This window comes from Eublepharis macularius, chromosome 3 (genome assembly GCF_028583425.1).
Source record: "Eublepharis macularius isolate TG4126 chromosome 3, MPM_Emac_v1.0, whole genome shotgun sequence".
Taxonomy (NCBI): Eukaryota; Metazoa; Chordata; class Lepidosauria; order Squamata; family Eublepharidae; genus Eublepharis; species Eublepharis macularius.
In genome coordinates this window covers 188,500,363-188,522,198 of record NC_072792.1, presented here as the reverse complement: position 1 = coordinate 188,522,198, position 21,836 = coordinate 188,500,363, and the positions used below count along the sequence as shown (strand labels likewise).

Below are 21,836 nucleotides of genomic sequence, written 5' to 3'. Positions count from 1 at the left end.
GGCCAGAGGCCAGGCCAGGCCAGGCGGGGCTTTGGGGAGGTTCCCGCCCGCTTTGGCGGCTCAGAACGTGGGGGCTCTTGCTGCTGTGCACCGTATGTCTCACTTGCAAGAGGCCTCTGCATGTGGTTGCTTACATCCACGGATTGGCACCACTTACAGGAAGAATTTACAGCAGACTGGGGGGGTGGGATTTCCCCCGGTTTGCAGAAGAATATGAAACCTGGAAGGAAACGGCAGCGGTGCTACGATGCATCACCGTGGAGCCCTCGCCTAAAGAGGCCGCAGTGGGCTGGAGAGAGAGAGAGGGAGAGGGAGAGGGGGAGGGGGAGGGGGAGAGGGAGGGGGGGAGAGAGAGAGAGAGAGAGAGAGAGAGAGTGTGTGTGTGTGGGGGGGGGCGCCTGGATCCGGGGGGCCTGTGATGACAGCACAGCATGGCGTGTGGGGGGAGGCGGGACATCACTGTGGCTGCCCTGTAACCCACTCCCACGGTGATTCTCATGGGGCTCCCTACTCGTTGAACAAGTTTACAAACCAAGGAACCTGAATCCTGGGAAAGGGTTTTGGCCCCTGAATTGGGTCTTGGGGCTGCTGCGTGGCGTGGGGTCTGCGCCTAGTGCTGAGGAGCAGACAGTTCTCCAGTCATCCTGGGTGACCCCTGCGATGTTCCTGCCTGCCACTGGAGTGCTGTTTGCCAGAGCTCCTTCTCTAACCCTCCTCTTGTTCCTCCCGCTGTGCCTTTAGGCCACGGCAGCCCCAGCGTGGATTCTTCTTCTGTGGTGACCGTCCCCAAGCCCTCCACGCCTTCCCGCATCTCCTTCTTCATGCGCCAGGCCAGCTTCAGCGGGGAGGCCCCGAGCCCAACCCCCCGTTCCCCAGGAACCCCCACGGGGAGCCCCTGCCACCGCCCCGGCAGATGGGAAGAGGTCTCTGAGCTGGAGGGGAACTACCTGGAATACCTGCGAGACGCCTGCCTCAACGTTGACCGCTGTGTCTGGGCCTGCCGGGTGTGGTCAGCCCCTTACGACGGAGTGGTGCCCGATGCCAGTGGCGTGGCCCCGTCCAGGGACGCCCCCCTGCCAGTCAAAAGCGACTGCTTTGGCTACACTTCCTTCCACCCAGGGGGGCATCCTGGCCACATGCCTGCCTCTCCCCGGACTAAAAAGCGGGGCCTGCAAGAAGAGGGGGCCAGCCCGGAAGGGGCCCTTGTTGGGGCCCAGCCCAGTCCCCCTGCCTCTCCCACCCCCAAGGACTCCAGCGGCCTCCTCAATGGGACCCACGCGGACACTGGCATCAAGAAGGTGCGTTGGTGCCCGCCAGGGGCTGTGCTTGAGAACGGCTCTGGCCACAGCTCTCAGCCCGGGCCTGTGTGGGAGCAAGCACCCTGCCTGGACTCGCTTTTGGACGAGCTGCTCACCCAGGCGCCTGTGGAGAACGGCGGCACGTCGACCCTGGAGAAGTTCACAGCAGAGCTCAGCCAGCTGGAAGAGGAGATGGACGGCAGGGGCCGAGGAGAGGAGCAGTTGACGCTCGGCCCCCCCTCGGCCCCTGACCCCACCCCCCTCTCCTGCGAGGAGGAGGAGGAGGCCGCCTTCCAGAGCTTTTCCTCCCACCCTGACAGTGTGGGGCAGCCTAGGCCAGCTGAGCCCCTGGCCCCAATCATCAGCAGCCCCCTGCGCACCCCTGGCCACCCCCCCAGCCAGCCATTCACAGGTGAGCCCCTCAGCTGGCCTCAAGGGTCAGGGTGGCACTGGAGCACTTGCTGCCAGGGGTGCCCAGAACAGGACTTGGCCTCTGATGAGCCTCTTTGTGGCCTCTGCTAGGTGAAGAAGGGCAGCCCTCTGCCCGGGAGGTGGAAGGACTGCTGTGGGCTCTGCCTGGCGGAACCGGAGTGGGGAGCTTGTGGGGGGCCCTTGGAGCCTTGCGGCAGGCGGGGCTTCCGTTGCAGAGCATCTGCCCTGGCCCCTCCTGTCCAGGTTTGCCTCTTGCGAGCGAGGCCTGCGGGCCTGTTCTTTCCCCTGCCCTGGAGCAAGAGAGCTGGGTTGGAGCAGGGCCTTGGCGGAACAGCTTCCTCGGGAGCTGGTGGGCGCTCCTGAGGAGGGTTTCAGGCCGAGGCCAGGTGGCAGATTGAGAGAGGGTAGGAAGGGATATGCCTGGGGCTGGGCTCTCGTGGCCCTTCCTTGCACGCTGGAGGGGTTTTGCCTTCCTCTGGGAATAAAGCAGGGGTTCCTGGGAAGTGTGGAGCTGGGGGGGGGGCGGGGGAGTCTCTGTGCATTTCTTGCTTTTGTGGGGGTTTAGGGTCTAGATGAGCATCAGGGCAACTTCCGTCTCCGTGGCAGCAGCTTGGGATGCTTCAGTTGTGTTGCTTCCCAATGGCCGTTTCTGACCCTGGTCTGACCTGCCTGCTCCTGCCTCCCTCCTGGTGTTGCCCGGCCTGGAAAACAGCGGCAGAGGCCAAGCGCTTCTGCTGAGCTGCCTCTGGGGGCGGTTGCTGACTGGCTGGCTGGCAAGGTTGGGCAAAGTGGGCAAGTCCATGCAGGGAGGAATGGGGCTGTGGCACGAGGACGGCGGCTCGGCAGGCCGAAGGGTCCTGCTTCGTTCCCTGGGCTCTCCCCGTACAGGGTCGGGTAATGAGGGGATGGGAAAGACCTTTCTCTCGGCAAGTGCTGGAGAGCTGCTACCGGCCTGGTTGGCCCATGGGCTGCCGTGGCAGAAAGCAGCAGCTCTGTGTTCATGCAGAAGGTCTCGGGCGAATCTGAGGTCGCTGCCACCAGTCCAATGGGACGCGGTTGAGCTAGAGGAATGGCCTGGCCTGGCCTGGCCTGGCCTGGCCTGGCCTGGCCTGGCCTGGCCTGGCCTAGGGCAGCCTGCCCAGGGAGGCCCTTCCCAGCTAGGGACTCGCCGAGCTCGAGTGCTCTGAGGAGGGCCCATGGCTCTCTGCCACAGAGAAGGGCCCCCGGGACGGCAGCTGCTGGCATTCAAGGCCAAGGGCCCCCTCCAGTGGGAGGTAGCTGCGGAGCTTGCAGCTGGGGCCCCCCAGGCCTCCCACCCGCTGACGCCTTTCTGACTTCTCCGCAGGGCCTTTTGTGGCAGTCCTCTTTGCCAAGCTGGAGAACATGCTGCAGAACTCCCTCTATGTCAACTTCCTGCTGACGGGGCTCATCTCCCAGCTGGCCTGTTACCCGCAGCCCCTCCTGCGCTCCTTCCTGCTCAACACCAACATGGTCTTCCAGCCCAGCGTCAAGTCCCTCCTGCAGGTTTGCCGGTCGAGGGTCTCCCCCAGTGGCTCCAGGCCTCCCCCCCCCCACCTCTGGCCTCGGGGCTGTGCTGGGCTGTGACCGCTCCCCTCTCGGCAGGTCTTGGGCTCTGTGAAGAACAAGATCGAGCGCTTTGCAGCCAATCGGGAGGACTTTCCCTCCCTGCTCTTCAAAGCCAAGAAGTACCTGATTGCCCGGGGCAAGCTGGACTGGTCAGACACCCAGAATGCCGCTCCGTCCCTGCGCCGATCGGAGACCTTGGGTGAGAAATGCATGCTGGGAGTGAACGCTCTTGTTCCAGGGCTGGGTGCTCTGATGGTTTGCTCTCTGGCACCCTTGCCAGCCCACAACTCAGATGGGTGGCAGCACCAAGCCTCTGACAGGGATCCGTCTCTGCGCTCTGCTCGGGGTGGTTCTTAGCATTTGCCCGGTGCTTTTTGGAGGGCTCGCAGGTGTCTTCCTTTGCAAGGCGGGCCAGAGTTCTTACTTGTGTTGCCATTTGGGGCGGCAGAGGGTGGGAACATGAGGGGCAGTGGCTGGCCTGAGACCCCCGAGGCAGCTGGTGGTTTGGCAAAATTCCCGTGCCGCCTTGGCTTGCTCTGCACCATCCCTGCTTTCAGGGCTTTTGCTGGTTACACATACACATGCAACAATCTTGTGTCTCTCTTCTGCTTATGGACGCTTGAGCCGCTTAGTGAGCTTCCCCCTAATACGTGGGCCCTCACCTGCCGTCTCACTGCTCTGTGGCTCAGCCGAGAGCCCCTGCTTTCCCCCCACGAGTTCTTTGGGTTCTGGGGCTGCAGCCAGTGCGCTCTGCAGCCGTGGCTCCTCTTGGTGCGATGGGGCGGGTGTCCGCTTCCGAGCTTGCAGCCCCAGAGTTGTCCACAGGTGCGTTCTGGCGCCCCAGGCGTGGCTGGTGCAGCGCTTCCGGAAGGGGTGAGGCCTGCAGGCAGGGAAGACGAGGCCACTGTGGCAGGGGGCAGATGCCTGAAATTGGGGCCCTCCGTCTGGCGCAACCACTCTCTCTCTCTCTTCACAGTGAAGAGCCGGAAACCATCCATTGGGGAGCTGATCATGCGCCACACCAACAGCCCCACACGGGCGCGCCAGGCAGCCCAGCTGGCCCTCCAGCACATGCGCGAGGGACAGGTGATGCATGCGCTGGCAGGAGCCTCTCTCTTCCGCACCTCGGCTGAGAAGCAGAGCGAAGCGCTGCGCGTGAAGAACGCCGTCTACTGTGCTGTCATCTTCAGCGAGTTCCTCAAGGAGTTGGCAGCCATTGCCCAGGCCCACGCCGTGACCTCGCCCTTCCTGCTGGAGCCCCCTGAGGAGTGACCGGGCTGGGCCCTGCCCACTCCTTCCCGTGTTCAGCGGCCAGCCTTTTAACTGGACTCCACCCTCTCCCTCCTCCTCGGCTTGGTGCTGCCAGGCCTGCACTAATTGGGAGCTGGGGGGCATCTTCTGGGGCGTGGGCGGTGGCCCCCCCCTTTTAAAACTCCATCCCAGGACAAGGACCTTTTTAATTTATTGGGAATGAATGTTTTTCTGGAGAACTTGTTGCAATATGTATAAAGAAGTGCTCTCTCCTGTATTGTGTGTGGTGGCGGTGGTGGTGGCGGCGGCTGACTCCTGCCTGCTGGGGGTGGGGGGTGGGGGGCTGCTTGCCCACCGTCTTTCCTCCCCCTCCTCCTCCTCCGGTTGCTGTGGGCCAAGTAGGCCCGTAACTGAGCCTGGTGGCCTCACTGGCGTCCCTCCCCAAAGTTGCTCGCGGGCCCTGCGTGTTCCACAGAGATCCTCGAAGGCTCCCTCTCCTGGAGAGAATGGGCCAGGCAGCTGCCTGTCTGTTCCCTGGCAGAGCCTGGCTTCTCTGCCTCCACCCGCCAGCAGCGTGTGGGGCAGAGACAGGCGAAGAACCCTGGAGCTGCCCCCTGCCTGCGTAGTCCTTGACCTGCTTTTCTGCTGGGCAGAGCCCCCTTCTGCAGTCCCATCGGAAGGGCAGACAGCTCCGTAGCTTCTGCATGGGCCGATTTCACTGGTGGTGACAGCAGCAGCTGCTCACCTGGGGGCAAGAGGACTGGAAGCAAACGTGACCCCAACGTAGCCAAATCCTGCCAGGTTTGGTTCTAGGAGAGGAATTTGGCCAAGAGGACAGGAAGTTCTCATGGGCAGCGGCCCTGCTCCCCCGCCTCCCCCCACTCTGGCAAAATGGGTCTGCTTTAAGCCGCTGGTTCCTGTGGGGCAGGAGTGGGCGCTGGGCTCAGCAGCTGCTCCTGTGCTGTTTGTGCACAAGCCCCCTTCCCCCGCCCCCCGGCTGCAGGCTCCTTTCAGCTGGGAGCCCCTCGCAGCTCTACCAGTGAGGCGGCACACTTCCAGTCCACTTTTGGTGCTGGAGGAAAGGGTCTCTGCCAGAGTGTCTGCTCGGCTCAGGCTCTCCCGGTGTTTCCATGTTTGGAGCTGGGGGGCGTCCCGGCCCCATCTCTCGACAGTTTGGGTGCACCCAGGGCTTCCCCTCCCCTCCCCACTCCCCACGCTCTTGGCATCATCTGCAGCAGCCTTTATTGTCTCTGCGGACAGACGGCTCACTCCTCCGTGTCGCTCTCGGCCGTGGTGCTCTCCAAGAGGGGCAGGGCCATGGAGTGCCTGTCCGGGTCGCCTAGGCTCGTGGTCGAGGGCCCCAGCCTGGGCCGATGCCGTTTGAATGGCCACTTCCCTGTGGACAGAGATGGAAGGGGGGGTGTCAGAAAGGGCTCCCTGGGGCCACCTATTGTGATTTCTGCTGCCAGCTTCCCCCCTCTTTTTCTGGAGCAAGCCAGCAGGCTCCAGTTGGGCTGAGCCAGCTGAGCTCTGAGTTCAAATCCCTTCTAGAGACGGAAGCAGATGCCACCCAGGAACAAGAGGCTGGTTGCACTGGGGCAGGAGTGGCTTTTCCCTTTTTGCTAATCGTCCTTCGCAAGTTGCTGTCCCATTTTCCACTTTGGGGAAGAGGCACTTTTTTCCATAGGTGCAAGAACGGGGGCGGGGTGGGGGTTTTAGCAGGGAGAGAAGGGGTTAGCCTGACCCTTCTTTGGCCTGGCAGTCTCTCTCCACTCATCAGTTTAAAGAAACCCGAGCCCAGATGGGGCAGCAGGGCCAGTTCGCTGCTCCAGCCTGGCCGGAGGTGGCTGTGGCTCCATGCCCAGCCCTGGCGGGGGAGATTGCCAGGCCAGTGAAGGAGAGCCATTTGGGCGGGGGGGGGGGGCTTGCTGCTCGTGCCCTGCTCCCCTTCCCCAGAAACATACAGGGCTGCCAGCCCCAGCTGCCTCACCTGCCAGGGTGCGGGAGGGCCTGCCCAAGGGTCTCCAGCGCTTCCGCCCGCCTGCACCGTCCTTGGGCAGGGGCAGCTGCAGAGGCACGGTGGGGGCAGGGGCCTCGAGCATCGCCATCCTCACCCACGCCGCTTTGGCAGGCAAGCTGTGTCCCATGGGCTTCTGGGAGCCCAGCACCCCCTTGCTGCTGAGGGCAAACTTGAGGCAGGAGAAGGCCACGGGCAGGGGCTGCTCCAGCTGCAGGCTGCGATGCTCGGCCCCTTGCAGGGTGGCCAAGCTGAGGCTGCTGCAGTAGAAGACTTCATAGATCACGTAAAGGCTACTTTGGGTGCGCAGCCACGGCAGGTCTGGCCGCAGGGTCACCACGCCAGGCCGCAGGACCAGGAAGGCCACCTTCTTGTGGACGCCCGCCATGGTGAGGCGGATGTGGCGTAGGGCCCCACCCACCAGCCGTGTCTCCTCGTAGCGGGACTCCCCCCGCACCCGGGCATTGTACTCGCGGGTGCAGTGGGTCAGCTCTCGGGCTGCGGTGGCTCCGTGCAGCAGGTTCTCCAAGGGCCCGACTGGCACCAGGCACCGCTGCCGGCGAAGCAGACTCTGGCCCAGCGGGGGTTTCTTGATCAGGACGGTCAGCAGGTCGTAGGAAGCAGCGTCTTCCAGGAAAGGGACGGGCACCACGGTTGGCCCAAAGCGTTCCTCAATGACCTGCCAGAAGAGAGGAGGAACAGAGACACGTTGGCCAGCTACAGTGTATGGAGTGGGGGTGGGGGGGAAGCCTAAGAAGAAGTAGGGGCTGCTCTTCTCTTGCCGGAAATGCTGCCCTCCGCCATTGGCAGCACTGCTGTGACCTCACGGAATGCTTGGGAAATTGCTTCAAGTGAGGCTTGGGGAGAAAGGAGGCGGCCGGGAGGAGCAGGCGGGTGGGCGGGGCCTGCGATCCCATAGGCGAAGGTTTGGGGGGGAGCCTTGTGCCTCTGCTCAGACCGGGCCGGGCCTCCCTGGATCTGCGGTCGGAAAGGGGCCGAAGCCTCAGCAGCCCTGGCGGGAGCGCTTGGCACCGACGCCGAAAGGGCCCCTTGAGCGTCCACCCCGCCCCGCAGCTAAGCGCAGCGGCCCCCGAGGGGCCGGCTGGGGCGGCGCCCGGCTGCAGGGCGGCTTGCTGGGCGCTGCTCGCAGCTGCAGCGATTCTCCCGGGCCGCCTGCAGGCACGACGCTGGGCTGGGCCACGGCTGCCTCGGGGCTTGGCTCCCGCTCCGTCTCCCGGAGAGCTCGGGCGGGCGGGCGGGCGGCCGTGTGGCTGTGCCGTGGACCGGTGGCGCCCGAGGGAGGGAGGGAGAGAGGGCGTCGCCTCGGCTGCTGCTCGGGCTCCGAGGGCGCCGCGGGCTCCAGGCCTGCCTGCCCGCCCGCCGCCGAAGGCTCACCTTGTCCCGGATCAGCTCCCAGCTGGCATCGGCCTCCCCGAGCCCCAGGCTCTCGGCCCCGCTCTCCATCCTGCGCACGGCTGGGCAAGACGAGAGCCAGCCGGCGGGGCGGCAGGCGTGGGCCGCGGGCCGGGAGGGGGCCGCCACAGGCGCCTCCCGCCCCGAGGGCTGTGAGCTCACAAAGGGCCCGAGGAGGAGGAGGGGGAGCCCACGGGGGGCGGGGGGGGGAGGCCCGAGGCCGCGTGGGGGGTCCAGGGGAGCCCCGCACGAGAAAGGCCGGAAGAACCGGCGGCGGCTGGCGCGGCTCGGGCGAGGCACGAAGGGAGCCTCCAGGCGCGCCCGCAGTCTAGCCGGGCAAGGAGGGCGGGCGCCCCGGGCAGGGCAGGGCCGGGCAGGGCAGGCGCCGCGCGCCTTTCGGGCCGGCCGCGGCTCCCTCCAGCCGCCAAGTCCTCCCTGCGGGGCCCCTCGGCCGCGGCCGGCCTCATGAGATATTCATGGACGGCGCGCCGGAGGCGGCAGCAGAGCGAGGCGCGACGCGACAAGACGGCCGCCGCCGCCGCCTCGGCCCCCGGACCGGCTCCCGCGAAGGTGCGTGGCGGGCGGCCTCCCGCGAAGGCCAGGGGGCAGGTGGGCGGGGGAGCCCCTTCGAGTCGCCTGCCCGGCCGCCCGGCTCATCCCCCCGGGGCCTCGGAGGCTGCGGCCGCCCTTCCCGCGGAGCTGCCGGGCCGGCCGCGGGCCAGAGCCTGCAGCAGCGGCAGGAGCCCCGGGCTGAGCGGCGCCCGCCCCCCGCGGCCTCCGGGCCCGCGCCGCGCTCCCCTGCTCGCTTCTGCCTGCTGCGCGTTCCGGGAAGGAGCGCCCCCTGCGCCCCACGGCCCCGGTAGGCCTGCCGGCCGGCTGCTATCAGCGCCCGCTGAGATTGCAAACCGCCTTTTCATTGAGCGGTTTTGCAGCCCGGGCCGGGAACCTCTTCTGGCAAAGCGCCCCAAGCCAGCCGGCTGAACGGAGGCCTCTCCTTTTCTCTCTGTCTCTTCCCCCTTCCCAGGCAGCCATCGCTGTGCCACGCACCCTTCCGGAAGATGGATCCAGACCCGCCAGATCACAGATCTCTGGGGTTGGCACTGAGCCAGGCCCGGGACTGGTTGAGATCCTTGCAGAAGCGCCACCTGGAGAGCCTGAGGCCTGCCCAGCACTCTTTGGAAGAGGCCCTGGCAGCTGTGCTGCAAGAGGAGGAGCGGCTGTGGGCCCGGGCCCGGGAAGAGCGGGCACGGCTGCAGGCTGAGCTGACTGCCATCCAAGAGGCCAACGAGCAAGCCGTGCAAGCAGGAATGGCCAAGATCCAGGCACTGTGGCACCAGCTGAGCAGCCTCCACGTGCGCCTCCTGGCAGGCCCGGAGGCAGTGTCCCCGGCAGAGTTGGCGCAGGAGGCAGCCGTGCTGCTCAGCCGCAACACCTGCCTTGCCCTCAACCTGACCTGGGCCCACTTTGTGCCCCAGCCAGGAGTGCCCACCTTGGGAGAGCTCCGGCTGGAGAATCAAGCCCTCTGCTTCCTCCCTCCCAAGAGTCCAGCCAGGGCCAAAGCTGGGCACCAAGACTGGGTCGTGGCCCAGGAGAGTACAGCCCGGGCAGGTGGCAAAGAGGCTCAGGCCAACGCAGGTGGGGCTTGCGTTGGCTATGAGGTTGGCATCTCTGAGCCCCTGCAAGAGGAGGGGCCCTCTGTGGAGGAGGAGGAGGCAGTGCCAGTCTCTGAGGGGGAGCTGGATGAAGAGGGAGGCACACAGAGGGCACTGCCAGCCCGAGGGAACATCTCCACCCCTTCCTTGGTTGGGAAGAGCCCAGGTGGGTGCCTGCCCCAGGAGGCGGTGGCGAGGGATCCAGGGACGGTCTCTGCCCCTCGGTCAGCTGGAGCCCAAGGCATCCTGCCTGAGGACTCTGCCACCCTCTTCCATGCCAGGCCTGTAGCGCTACAAGAAGAGAGTTCTGGGAGCAGTGGGGGGAAGGGGGGCGATGGGACTAGGAGGGAGCAGGTCCTTAAGGGTAGCAGGGCACCCTCAGCCAGGGGGCCTCTCCCTCGGTGGGCATCTGCAGAATCCTTGGGGAGATGGTGGGGAGCCCCACATGGGGGTGGGACACGACTTGGAGGCAGCTGCATGGAACTGGGGCCCCAGAAGGTGGAGGGAGGGTCTCCCGGGCAGCAGTCAGCCTTTTCCAGCAGCTGCTTTCTGGGGGGAGGGATTTCACTGGGGGAGACAGCTCCTGCTCCTCCCCTCACCCACCAGCGGAGCTCCCTGGCCCCCCGGTGGCCAACTGCCTGGCATGCCCAAGCCCTGCCGCCGACCCTGACCGCCCCTCCCCCGCCTTGCAACCAGCTGGTGGGGCAGTGGGGTAAGCAGGGCAGCCGGCACGGGCAGCTCCGTCTTCCCCATGGGCTCCACGCAACTCCTGCTGGCCCTCTCTACGTGGTGGACTTTGGAAACCGGCGGCTGCAGGAGCTGGGCACTGCCTGGCGGCGGCTGCCTCTCCGGGGCAAGGCTTATTTTGATGTCACTGTGGGCAAGAGCGGGCGCCTGGCACTGACCAACACCACCTGGCGCTGTGTGGAGCTGTACAGTGCCAGGGGTGTTCTCCTGCATGCCATGAGTGAGGGGTTTGTGAGCCCCCGGGGGCTGGCCACAAGCCCCCAAGGGGAGTTCTTGGTGGCGGATATGCGCCTGGGGGCCTTGCATGTCCTGGTGGCCGGCTCTGGCCAGGGATGCCGGCTAGTCCGGTGCAACACCATCCTCGGCTTCCACAAGCCCTACCTAGTAGCCACCAACAGCCACGGGGAGGTGGCCCTGTCCGAACGGGGGCTGGATGGGGGCTGCTGCGTGAAGGTACTTGGGGCCGACTGGCAGGTCCTGCGCGTGCTGGGGGGCTGGAGCAGCCCCCCCATCCTCACCAACCCCTGGGGCGTTTCCCTGGATGAGTCTGGCAGAGTGCTGGTTGCTGACTGGGGGCGCCACACCCACATGGTGTTCTGCTACCCAGCCACGGGGGGCCGGGGTTGGGCTGTGGTCACTGAGGGGTTAAGTAGCCCCCGGGGGGTTGCCTTGCTGGGAAAGCGCCACTTTGTGGTGGCCGACAGCATGCACCACTGCCTGAAGACCTTCCGGTACTGTTGAGTGCCTGGCTGGAAGGGGGCCCGGGGGACACGGCAGCGCCCCAAATCCACGTGCGAGCATCCTGGCGCTTTGCCGCTCTGGCCCAACGTGTGGGATGTTCTGTGGGATGACGTGCAATTCTGCAGGCGGCTGAGTGCCCCTTGTGGGGTAAAGCAGCTGCCACAGCCATTTCTAGAGCTCTCTCTCTCTGGTACCAAGCACCTTGCCGTGTGATCTGGACGCTGGCAGGTCCTGTCCCTACCCCCCGCCCCGAGCTTTGTGGCCGAGCAAGGGGCTTGAAGGGAGGGTGTCTCGGACTCCTGGGGTGTAGCTGTTGGCACCAGGCTGAGGCAACTTGCTTCCAGAGCCTGGACGGCTGTAATGGACTCTGCAGGAGTCTGCCCTTGAAGTCAGTATGGAAACTCCAGTTGGTCCAGAACGCCGCAGCTCGATTACTATCAGGAGCTAAGCCAGGTGTGCCTGTGACAGCCGCTCTGCTCCAACGCTCTTGGTTACTGCTCAGGTGCCAGGCTCCATTGAAGGCTCTGCTCAGCTCAGCACCTGCAAAGGTTTCTCTGGCCCTGAACCCACAGACCGGCTGGACCGCTTCTTCTGCTCTACTCCTCCACAGCTGCTTCTCTCAACCGAGAAAAGCCTTCTGAGGGTGCCACTCTGCCAAGGGGCAAGGGCAGCGAAGGCTTGTCCGTGGGCAATCTGTTGTGGCTCCCACCTTGTGGAAAGGCCTGCCTGAAGCAGTCAGAATGGAGGTGCTCCGGCAGGCTCCGTTCACAGGGAAGAGGCTTATAGGTGATTACAAGGCCGATGGTGCCGTTTGTTGCCTTGCTTCCGCCGCATTGCCTTGGACTGTTGCAGCCCACCCCCCACCCCCCGCATGGCGGAACGCCGCCTTGCCTCAGACAGGGCTTTGCCTTGGTTTTTGCACTATGCCTTTATGCTGTGATCCTCCTCCTCCTGCTCATTGAATATCTTACGCTGTTTGACTGAATTGTCTTTTATATTTTATAATCCGCCTTGACTCAGCCAGAAAGGTGGGCTACAAATAAATAACCTTCACCTGGCAAGCCTGGGCCAGAGACCACAAAGGGAAGAGCGCCGTTGCAGGGGTCGCCCTGAACTCCTAGTGGCATGAAGGAACACAGTTGCCAAGCAGGGAGGTGCCCCTCCAGGTTAGCTTACTCCCCCCCTCCCTATGTGCCCAAGACAAGCACGAGATTGCCGCCTTCTGGGCATGGAGCAGGGGTCGGGGGGGGGGGTTGTATGGGGTGGGGGAAGGTGTGAATTTCCTGCATTGTGCAGAGGGTTGGACTAGATGACCCTAGAGGACCCTTCCAACCCTATGATTCTATGAGAACAGCCGCCTCTGTGCTTTGTAGATCAAGATGGCAGCTAGAGGCCCTGCCTTCGGAAGTCCTAGCGGGGGGCAGGCGGGCATGCATTTCTGGCAGCCTTAAACGTGGCTTTAAATACCATCTCTAAGAGGAGGGGGTTGGAGAAAATCAACAGAAACGAACTAGAAGTGGCTGATAATCCACAATTCAGGGGAAGCCAGAGCCGTGCCAGATCTGCCGAGGCTATGCTAGCGGGAGACGGCAGGGGGGCTTCTGCAAAGAGAAGCAAGCCTCACTAACCTTTCGCAGATCTCTGAGAAAGTGAATAAGCACGTGGAAAGGGCCGATCCGGGGGACACAGTCTGCTTGGACTTCTAAAAGGCTCGGACAAGGTTCAGAGGGCAAGGGCAGCTTAGCGATCACGGGGTCAGGTGCTCTTATGGACACAACGTTGGCTAAATGGCCGGAAGGGAGTAGGGATAGCTCTCAAAGCGGAGAGAATTGGGTGTTAGTTTCTTCATCAATGACCTGGAGTGGGGGGTGAGCAGCAGTGGCCACATCTGCAGGGGATACCAGATTATTCTGGGCAATGGAAACCAAGACAAACAGCGAGGATTCCCCTAGTCATGGTGAAGATGAAGTTCAGTGTGGGTAAGAGTAAGGCAAAGCAACATCGGAACAAAAAATCCTAATTTTAAACAGAAGCCAATGAGGTCCGAACTGCTAGAAGTGAGATTAGCGCGCTTGGGGCTGTGTGGAAAGCTCGATGGACGTGTCAAACCAGGGTGCGGCTGCAGTGAAAAAGGCAACCGCCACGCTAGAAATTGTGAGGAAAGGGGTGGGGAATGAAATGGCCAATACTGTCATGCCCCGATAGAAATCTACGGTGCAGCTTCCTTTGAAAAAACTCTTGACAGGTCTGCTTGCTGTATCTAAAAAAAGGACAGTGCAGAGCTCGAAGCAGCCCAGAAAACCGCAACTAAGACAATTAGGGTTTGGAACACTTTTGCGTGAGGAAAGGCTGATGTGTCTGGGACTTTTCGCTTTAGAAAAGAGACAACTTGGGCTTTTCTAAAGGTTTTTTTCTCCCTCTCCCAATACTAGAACTGGGGGGTGGGAACCCAATAAAATGGCTGGGATTGAGGTTCAGGACAAACAAAAAGAAGCACTTCTTTACTCAGTGAGTAATTAAACTGGAGAACAAGCGTTTCTGAAGGAGCTGTGGGGCTCATGAATTCCCATTGCTGGTATCTGGCGGCCTGGCCTAGAAGGAATGTTTCTTTGTGCAGCAAGTGATTGGCGGTGGAAAGTGCTGTCAACTTGTAGTTAACTTAACAGTGAACCCTTCTGGGATTTTGAAGGCAAGAGGTTAACACAGGCGGTTTGTCATCGCCTGCCTCTTATGTAGTGACTCCACAGGTCTCCCATCCAGTTACTAACCAAAGCTGACCCTGCTTAGCTTCTGAGCTTTAACAAGATCAGGCTAGCCTGGGCTATCAAGGTCAGGGCAATAGGTGGTTAAATGGTAACACTCGCTCTCAGCAGAGGTAGCAGAGGCCATGAGCATAGCTGGCTTCAGGGGGGATTAGACAGGTTCCTGGAGGATTGGTCCCTCAGTGGCTACTAGCCATGTGGCTGAAGGAAGCCTCCATATACGAAGGCACCAAGCTGCTGGAAGGCGGCCACACCACATTAGGGGAAACCACTGTGGGCCACTGGTCTGATCAGCAGGGACGTTTTTCTATTGCCCTCACACTCCCATCTGCAAAGCCTTCAGTGTTGAGGCCTGGTTAAGAGCATTGGAAAAGTGGGAGAGAAACCAACACAGTTGGGGGGGGGGGCAGTCTTTTCTTGCCGCGGTGGAGGTTTTCCTCACCCAGCCACATGGAAGCGCCTTCAGGCTGAGTCAGCCCAGAGGACTCTCGGCTCCATCTGTCCGGCAGCAGCCCTCCAAGGTCTCTGGTGGAGGGCTTCCATCTCACTTCTCACTTGGTCCTTTTACATGGAGATGCAGGCTTTGAACCCGGGAGCTTCTGTGGGGAATCCGTGCCCAGGACTCGGTTAGACTCTGCTGATTCCTGGGCTGCTGCTGCTGCTTCAGCGCCCCTCTCAGCCCTCCAGCTTGGCATTTATTTCCTCCCCCCACCATCAATCTGGTCCTTTCCTCCCCTGTTAACAGCGCTGGGAAGTCCCAGACGGGGCTACACACAGGAACAAGCGGAGGTGACAAGCGGCCCCTGTGGGCCTGACTGCATGGCGAAGACCCCATGGCTTAGATTCCAGACAGAAGGAACAGGGGACAAGGGCATACAGGACAGGTGAGCCGGTCCACCGTCAGCAAACCCCCCCAAATGCTGCCAGCACCTGAACTGCTGTGTCCCCAGCCAGCCTCCCTCCCTCCCACAAGAGAGATCAGAGCAAGAATGTAAAGTGCCCGCATGTGCCAGCACTGGACCTTTATTGGCGACAGTAATTTGCACATCGATGCAAGCCACGGGGGCTGTGCAAGGAGGAGAGCGCCAGCCCCTCCCACCCGTGGGGCCTCGGTGGGGAAGGGCAGGGCAGGGGCTGCTTTTGGTATCGAGGGCTTCCAAAGTCACTTGTGGCGACTAATTAAATAAGTGATTTAAGACATAAAGGCAGGCAGCACGGCCAGAGCACCAGATCAGGAGCGGGGGGGGGGGGGGGGGAGACACCAGTGGCCCCCAAGCATGTGGGTTCCTGCCCGCTCCAGGCCATCAGCAGACAGATTCCCAAGGCGAGGCTGGCCAAGCCGGAGGAGCAGACTTCAGGGCCGCCTCTCTTGCTGCTGGGGCAGGAAGAGCCAGTTGCACAACAGGCAGCCTCGGGGTCGGTCAAGCCTTCTTCCGGCGATACCTTGTCCAGCTCTGGCTTCTAAGCCAGCTGCAGAGGGCCAGGCCTGCTTCCTCCAACAGAGTCACACTGGTGGGGCCAGAAGGGCTGGGAGTTGGGCCTGCTCTTGCACAAGGGGCCGAGAGAGAAAGCCCACCCTGCTGGAGGCACGACCCACGGCGCCTGGCTGTGCTCGTGAGCCTCTGCAAGCGGCACCTGGCAGCAGAGGGACCAGCCCCAAGGAAGGGGACTTGGGTGCGTGGGGACAGCAACGCCTTGCCTTCCAGCGGAGGACACGCGGCGCACACAGGCCTGCCTGCCACACACCCCGATCCCCCCTTTCCGCTCTGCGTTGCCCCACAGCTCCAGGATCCGGGATTTAAGAGGCCGCACCTCCTGGGTGGGGAGCCTCCCTTTCTCTTCACAATCTAAGGCACCTCTGGCCACAAGGCAGGGGGCCAGTGGAGGCTTCGGGAGCCCAGACCGGGTTCAAAGGAGCAGGCCCACCTTCCCCGCTACCCACTCTGCCTCCCAGCCTTCACTGTTCATAGACACGAGGGAAACAGCCACATAGCATGCAACAAGACCCCCGAGCCAAGAGCCCCCCGCCCCTCGCTCACCAACCCCGTGTGTGCTTGGAATGTCTATCCTGGAAGTGCCACCCTAGGCAATGAGAGGCACTTCCTGCGATGTCCAAAGGCAGGCCGAGGGAATCGTGGGAAGGAAATGCCCGTCTCGAGGCTTGTGGCTATGGGCACCCCTCCCCCCCCCCCCGGCCAAAGGTCGAGGCCTTCAAGTCCCTTTCTAGAAACAGACCTGCTGGGGGGGGGGCGAGGCCTGTGCTGCACCTCCAGCGCCTGCACCTGGAACAAGACCCCAAACTGCCGGTCAAAGGGGCGTCTCTTGCTTATACTCATAGCCGCACGTGGGGCCCTCAAACTGTAATTTGATGGCTGCCTTCAGGTGCAGGTGGGGGTCCAGAGAGTCCATGGAGATGAGAGGGCAGCCAGACCCTCCGCTGAGCTGGTCCTGAGCCGCAGAGCGGTGGACTGCCGAGAGGGCAGCCAGGCGCCGTCGGGGCAGCGAATGCTGTTGGATTTGCTGTGCGAAGCTGAGGCTGTCGATAGGCACTGTCTGGGCCGTGGCGAGCGAGTGAAAAGTGGTTGTGGTGGCTGCCGAGGAGCAGTGGGACGCCCGGGACTTGCAGTGCTCCTCCACGGAGTCCACGGAGGCAGGCGGAGAGCGGCTCTGCTTGCCAGGAGGGGCGGGGCTGCTTGCAGAACTGCCGGAGGAGCCCGGCTGCGGGGAGGTGGACACAGGCACGGCCCCGTAACGTTCCAGCAACTGCAGCACAGCATGGTGGCCCTGCTTAGCTGCCATGCGCATTGGGGTGCGCCCAGCCCTGTCGAGGACTCTGGGGTTTGCCCCATGCTCAAGCAGCACTCTCACCACCTCGGCCTGGCCCTCCTGGGCTGCGATGCCCAGAGCGGTGGCCCCTTGTTTGCAGGCGTGATCGGGCTGTGCCCCGTTCTCCAGCAAGAGGTCAGCAAGCCTGGCGTGCCCCTGCCAGGCAGCCAAATGCAGGACTGAGCGGCACTCACCATCCAGAGCATCCACGTCAGCCCCGTAGCTCAAGAGGAGCCGCGCAGCTTCTTCCTGGCCCTGCCAGCAAGCCACGTGCAGTGCGGTTCGGCCCTGGGCATCACGTCCCTCGAGGCTGGCTCCGTTCTCCAGCAGCAATCCCGCCATGTCCAGGAGCCCCTCCAGCACCAGAAGGTAGAGCATGGGGCGCCCCTCAGCGTCAAACAGGTTCACGTCTGCCCCCTTGCGCAGCAGCAGTTCGGCTGTGGCACAGTGCCCAGCCAGCATGGCCAAGGTCAGAGCAGACAGCCCGTCGTAGCCGGTGTGATCGATGGGGGAGCCGCGCTCAAGCAGAAGCCGCACCACCTCCGTGTGGCCCTCCCCGGCAGCCAGCATCAACGGGACCTGCCCATCGCGGGTGGGCTCCGTCACACGAGCCCCCGCCTCCAGGAGCACAGCACAGGTCCTAGCGTGGCCCTGCCAAGCAGCCAAATGCAGGGGGGTCCAGCCCAGCCTGTCGCGGTGATTCTCATCGAGGCCTCGCTTCAGCAGAGACCTGACCACAGCTTCACCGCCCTGCCCGGCTGCCACACCCAGAACTGTCCGCCCTTCGCTGTCCAGGACATCAACAGCGGCTCCCCACAGCAGCAAGCAGTCTACAACCGCCCTGTGGCCCATAGAGGCAGCAGCCAAGAGTGGGGTGCAGCCAGCCGAATCGGCCTCATCCACCTCGGCCCCAGCATCGAGCAGCAATTCAACCACGTCTGCGTGGCCTTCATAGGCAGCCACAAGCAACGGGGTCATGCCGTCCCGGTCCGCGTATCCAGGAGAGGCTCCATGTTCCAAGAGCAGCTCTACCACCTTGGCATGGCCACGGCTTGCTGGGACACAGAGGGCTGCCACAGAAAGTGCTGTGCGCCCATCCATGTCGGCATGGTCCACGTGAGCGCCATGAGCCAGCAGCAGAGCCACAATCTCACGGTGTCCCATATAGGCAGCTGCCATGAGTGCCGTGCGCCCCTCCACATCAGCTCGGTTGACGTCAGCCCCGCGTTGCAAGAGTGTCGCCACAATGTCGTCATGGCCCCCCCAGGCGGCTGCCCGAAGCGCCGTTCTCCCCTCTGCATCGCGGCAGTCCACATTTGCCCCTGCCCGCAAAAGGACACCAACTGCCTCGCTGTGGCCCCCCCAAGCGGCAGCCCGCAGTGCCGTCCAGCCTTCCCGGTCAGGGCGGTCGACGCTGGCCCCGTGAGCCAGCAGACAAAGGCAGACTTTGGTGTGTCCTTGGCGTGCAGCCAGAGTCATGGGTGTCTGCCCGTGCCGATCCGGGATCTCTGCCTGCGCCCCGCGTGTCAGGAGCAGCCCTGCCACTTCGTAGTTGCCACTGTGGGCAGCGCTTGCCAGCAAAGTCCGCCCGTTGGCATCGCGCTGGTTGACGCTGGCTCCGTTTTCCAGCAGGAGCCGCACGGAGTCCTCGCGCTCCAGGGCGTGCTGCAGCGAGGGCCCCGGCCCCTGGTCCCCCAGGCGGGCCCCGGCCAGCACCAACAGCTCCAGCACCCGCGGCTCCAAAGGCAGCAGCATCTCGTCCACCTCCAGGCAGCGCTCGACAGGCGCCCCGCACCACACCAGCCACAGGGCCAGCTGCCAGGGCTCCATGCCCAGGTCGGCCCAGAGCAGGTGTCGGGCCAGCTCATGCACCTGCTCCGGGCTCAGCTCCGGTGCCCGGCAGGAGACGCTCATGGCTAGCAAGGCGTGCCCGCTGGCTGGCCGGCAAAGGTACTTCTGCGTGCAGTGCTTGACGTCACACAGCCACTCGGCGAAGCTGGCGTGGAAGAGGATGCAGGTGCCGCCGTGGCCCTTCTGCACCAGCGCAGCCAAGGCTGCGAGCCGCTTCTCAAACTCCTCCCAGGGCACAGGCTGGCGGGTCCAGACGGCAGCGTGCAGTTCCTCAGGCCAGAGAGGACGGGGGGCGGCCAGGAGGGCCTCCAGCAAGGGGCGGATGCCGGCAAACTCGGGCCCAGGGAAGAGGCGCTGGCAGAGCCAAAGGTACAGGCCGTAGAGGGTCCCTGGAATGTGGCGCACCTCCCGCAGTGTGACCAGCTCGCCAGCCACCCCGTCCAAGACGCGCTCCAGGTACAGCAGGCACCCGTTGCTCTTGATGTGCAGCTGGCTCAGGGCCTCGGCTGTGTCGCGCGTCAGGTGCCGCCGCAGGGCCGCCTCCTGGTCCAGCCGGGCCAGAATGTACTGCTGCACGTCGCAGACCACAGAGTCCCGCCGCAGGTCATCCAAGCAGAGCCTCCGGAAGCCTGGGAGGAAAATCCAGGGTGAGAACGGGCCCCGAGCCCCTCTCTCCAGGCGAAGAGGGGAAGCCACGCAAGCACGGCAGCTTCTGCCTCCGTGGCCCCCTCAAACGTGCAAGGCGGCCGTGGCGGCAGCCTCCAAGCCGCCTCCCCCCTCCCAAGGACAGAAGGCGCCCTCCTTTTCTCTGGGGAGCGCAATGGCCAGGAGCCCCCTCTCCCCCTGCAAACCCTGTCCGTGCACAAGGCCCTGTGGGGAAGCCCCCCAGAGATGACCAGGGGGAGACCACGAGGGGCCACGGCCCCTCCCCTCCAATTCAGCCCCTCCCCAAGGGCAGCTTCTTACCTGGGAAGAGGCGCAGCACCCCCTTGCTCTGGGAGCGGGCGGTGCACACCAGTAGCAACCAGTGGGGCAGCAGCTGGAGGTGGCTCCCCAGGAGCTGGGCGATGGTGTGGCTGGGCCCCGGAGGGGGGGCGGCGGCGGCGCGCTCTGCTTCCCGGCCAGGCTGGCCCGCATCGAGGGCATCCACCACCAGCAGCAGCGGCTTGGGAGGGGGTGGGAGGTCCAGCAGAGGAAGCAGCACTGCTCTGGGGGAGGGGGAGAGACCAGGCGGACCAAGTGAGCAGCGCCCCCCCCCCGGCAAGAAGCCCCCTGGGATGTGGGGTAGTTGAGGGGGGCAAGGACTCTGTGACGCCTGCCCCTCTTCTCCCCCCTCCCCCTGCAGCAGGCGGGGCCACTGCAGCAAGCAGGACCCAGCAGAACACAGAGCCGGGCCCTGGGAAGGGCCAGGCAGGCAGGCCGGCCGTGACACTCTGGACTCTTACCTCCGGAAAGCTTCATCCGGGTCTTTCTTGCCCTCGGCTGCCTCCAGGGCGCGCCAGGCCTCCACGTGGCTCGGGTGCTCCCGATACCCAGGCAAGAGCGGGCAGCGTTCCACCTGCCCCACCAACCTGCGCAGGAAGCCCCGCGGGGAGCAAGTGGTGGCGTCGTGGGGCTGGCAGAAGTGCCAAGCGAGGGCATACTCGCCCAGACCCACCCGGCGCCCCGCCTCCGAGGTGGGCCACAGGGCTTCGGTGCACAGGGCCGTCTTGCCACTGCCAGGCCCCCCTGTCACCAGCACCCCTCCGCCCCCCTCCAAGCTGAGCGCCAGCCGGCCCAGCGCCCACTCCCGGCAGTAGAAGGCTTTGCCCTGCAACAGGCTCCCAGCAGGCTCCATGCCGGGCCAGGGGCATGGCGGAGTCCCAGAGGCGGCTTCGGGGCCGGTCCCTACAGCGGCCGGCTTGGCCCCCAGGCGGGCACGCAGTTTGCAGAGGCGGGGGGAGTCCTGGGGGGCGAGAGAGGAGGGCAGGTCAGTCCCCAAGGCCCCCCCCAGCCTCCCCCGAGGGGGGCCCTGCCGCCGCCGCCGCCGCCTCCATTCCCCGGCCGCTCTCCAGGCGACCTTCGCGGCGCCCTCCCGCCAGGGCTCTTCCCCAGCCCAGCCGGCAACGTGCACGGAGGCAGCGGATGCTGATTCATAGCCCCACGCCCTGCGCCGGCGGGGCCAGCCCCGAGCCGCCCAGGGACCCCCCCCCCGTCCTGCGGCGGCTGCTCGCCCCCCACCCCACCCCCGGTCCCTCCCGGCGGGGAAGGCGGCGCCCTCCCGAGTCCCGGCCCGGGGTCGGGCTCAGGCCCAGGCAGGGGGCGACGGCAGGGGAGCAGCGCCGCGCGCCAGGCAGGCAGGCAGGCGGGGGGGCCGGGCCGGGCCGCTCCTCAAGCCCGGGCAGGCCGAGGCAGCCGCCCCACCCTGCCGCAGGCATCCTCGCCCGCCCCGTGGGCACCCCGCAGCCCGCCTCTTTCGCAAGTGGGGGGGGGGGGAGGAGGCTGGCCCCGCCCTGCCGCAACAAAAAGGAACGGGGGGGGGCGCGAAGGATCGGGGCGCTGCGGCGCGTGGCCGGCTTGCAGGCGCCCATGCTTCCCGAGGCAGCCCCAGCGCCCGCGGAGCAGGCACTCTTCCAGGGGGGCGCCAGCCCAAGAGCCGTAGTCCCTCCTCTCCGGCTTCCCAACAATCCGGGGGAGGGGTCGGCGGACCAACAGCCCCGCTTGGCCCGGGAGGGCTGCAGCGGCGAGCGGCTCACCGGCGGGCGGGATCCAGGCCAGGAAGGGGCGGGGAGGGGGCTCGGAGCCCAGGCGCCCCCCCACCGCGGGACCTGGGGGCGGGGGGGCGCGTGTGCGCGCGGCCCCTGCCTCCAGCCCAGCGCGCCCTACCTGCTCCTCCCAGCCGGCGCGGCGCTTCCGCTGGCTCCGGCCGAAGACAGGAAGCGGCGGCGGCGGGCGGGCGCCTGGAGCACGTGCGGCCGCGCCGGGCGGGGGCTGGAGGCTGCCGGGCGCCTCGTTGGGGCGGGAGGCCGAGCCCGAGCCTCGTGGCGGCCCAGCCGGAGCCCCGTCGGAACCCCCCCCCCTTGCGCGGAGAGGCCCGGCCCAACCCGCGCCGCCAGCCTGTCGCTGCCCACCTTGGCGTCCAGTGGCAGTGAGTTCCGTCGCCGGGCGCGGGGCTACAGCGCCCCTTAGCTTGAAGGCTGCTGTGCGCCGCTGCTTCGAAGGGGACCCAGCCGCGGCCTCGCTCTCGCCTCCTTCCCCGCCGGCCTGTGCGCGGGAGCAG

General features: G+C 65.0%; 3 protein-coding genes across 6 annotated transcripts in view; 1 reads left to right on the top strand and 2 right to left on the bottom strand.

The window, feature by feature from the left end:
* Nucleotides 1-4,845, top strand: part of FHIP1B (FHF complex subunit HOOK interacting protein 1B) — a 30,460-nt gene extending 25,615 nt beyond the window's left edge. For all 4 annotated transcript variants that reach the window (XM_054973495.1, XM_054973494.1, XM_054973496.1 and 1 more), the window contains exons 9-12: nt 742-1,710; nt 3,076-3,254; nt 3,354-3,516; nt 4,294-4,845. In XM_054973495.1, coding sequence (XP_054829470.1) covers nt 742-1,710; nt 3,076-3,254; nt 3,354-3,516; nt 4,294-4,589 — 1,607 coding nt within the window. In that variant the 3' untranslated portion in view covers nt 4,590-4,845. The remainder of the gene's footprint in view (nt 1-741; nt 1,711-3,075; nt 3,255-3,353; nt 3,517-4,293) is intronic.
* Nucleotides 4,846-5,833: 988 nt separating this feature from the next.
* Nucleotides 5,834-8,049, bottom strand: C3H11orf42 (chromosome 3 C11orf42 homolog). Its single transcript, XM_054974590.1, has 3 exons — nt 7,981-8,049; nt 6,559-7,264; nt 5,834-5,964 (listed from the first exon to the last, which is right to left on the bottom strand). Exons 1-3 carry the CDS (start codon nt 8,047-8,049, stop codon nt 5,834-5,836), a joined length of 906 nt encoding a protein of 301 aa, XP_054830565.1.
* Nucleotides 8,050-14,905: 6,856 nt separating this feature from the next.
* LOC129326495 (ankyrin repeat domain-containing protein 50-like) lies at nt 14,906-21,465 on the bottom strand. Its single transcript, XM_054974678.1, has 4 exons — nt 21,443-21,465; nt 20,023-20,522; nt 19,544-19,785; nt 14,906-19,206 (listed from the first exon to the last, which is right to left on the bottom strand). The coding sequence occupies exons 2-4, from the start codon at nt 20,412-20,414 to the stop codon at nt 16,208-16,210; spliced, it is 3,633 nt and encodes a 1,210-aa protein (XP_054830653.1). The 5' UTR covers nt 20,415-20,522; nt 21,443-21,465; the 3' UTR covers nt 14,906-16,207.
* Between the last annotated feature and the right edge of the window lie 371 nt (nt 21,466-21,836).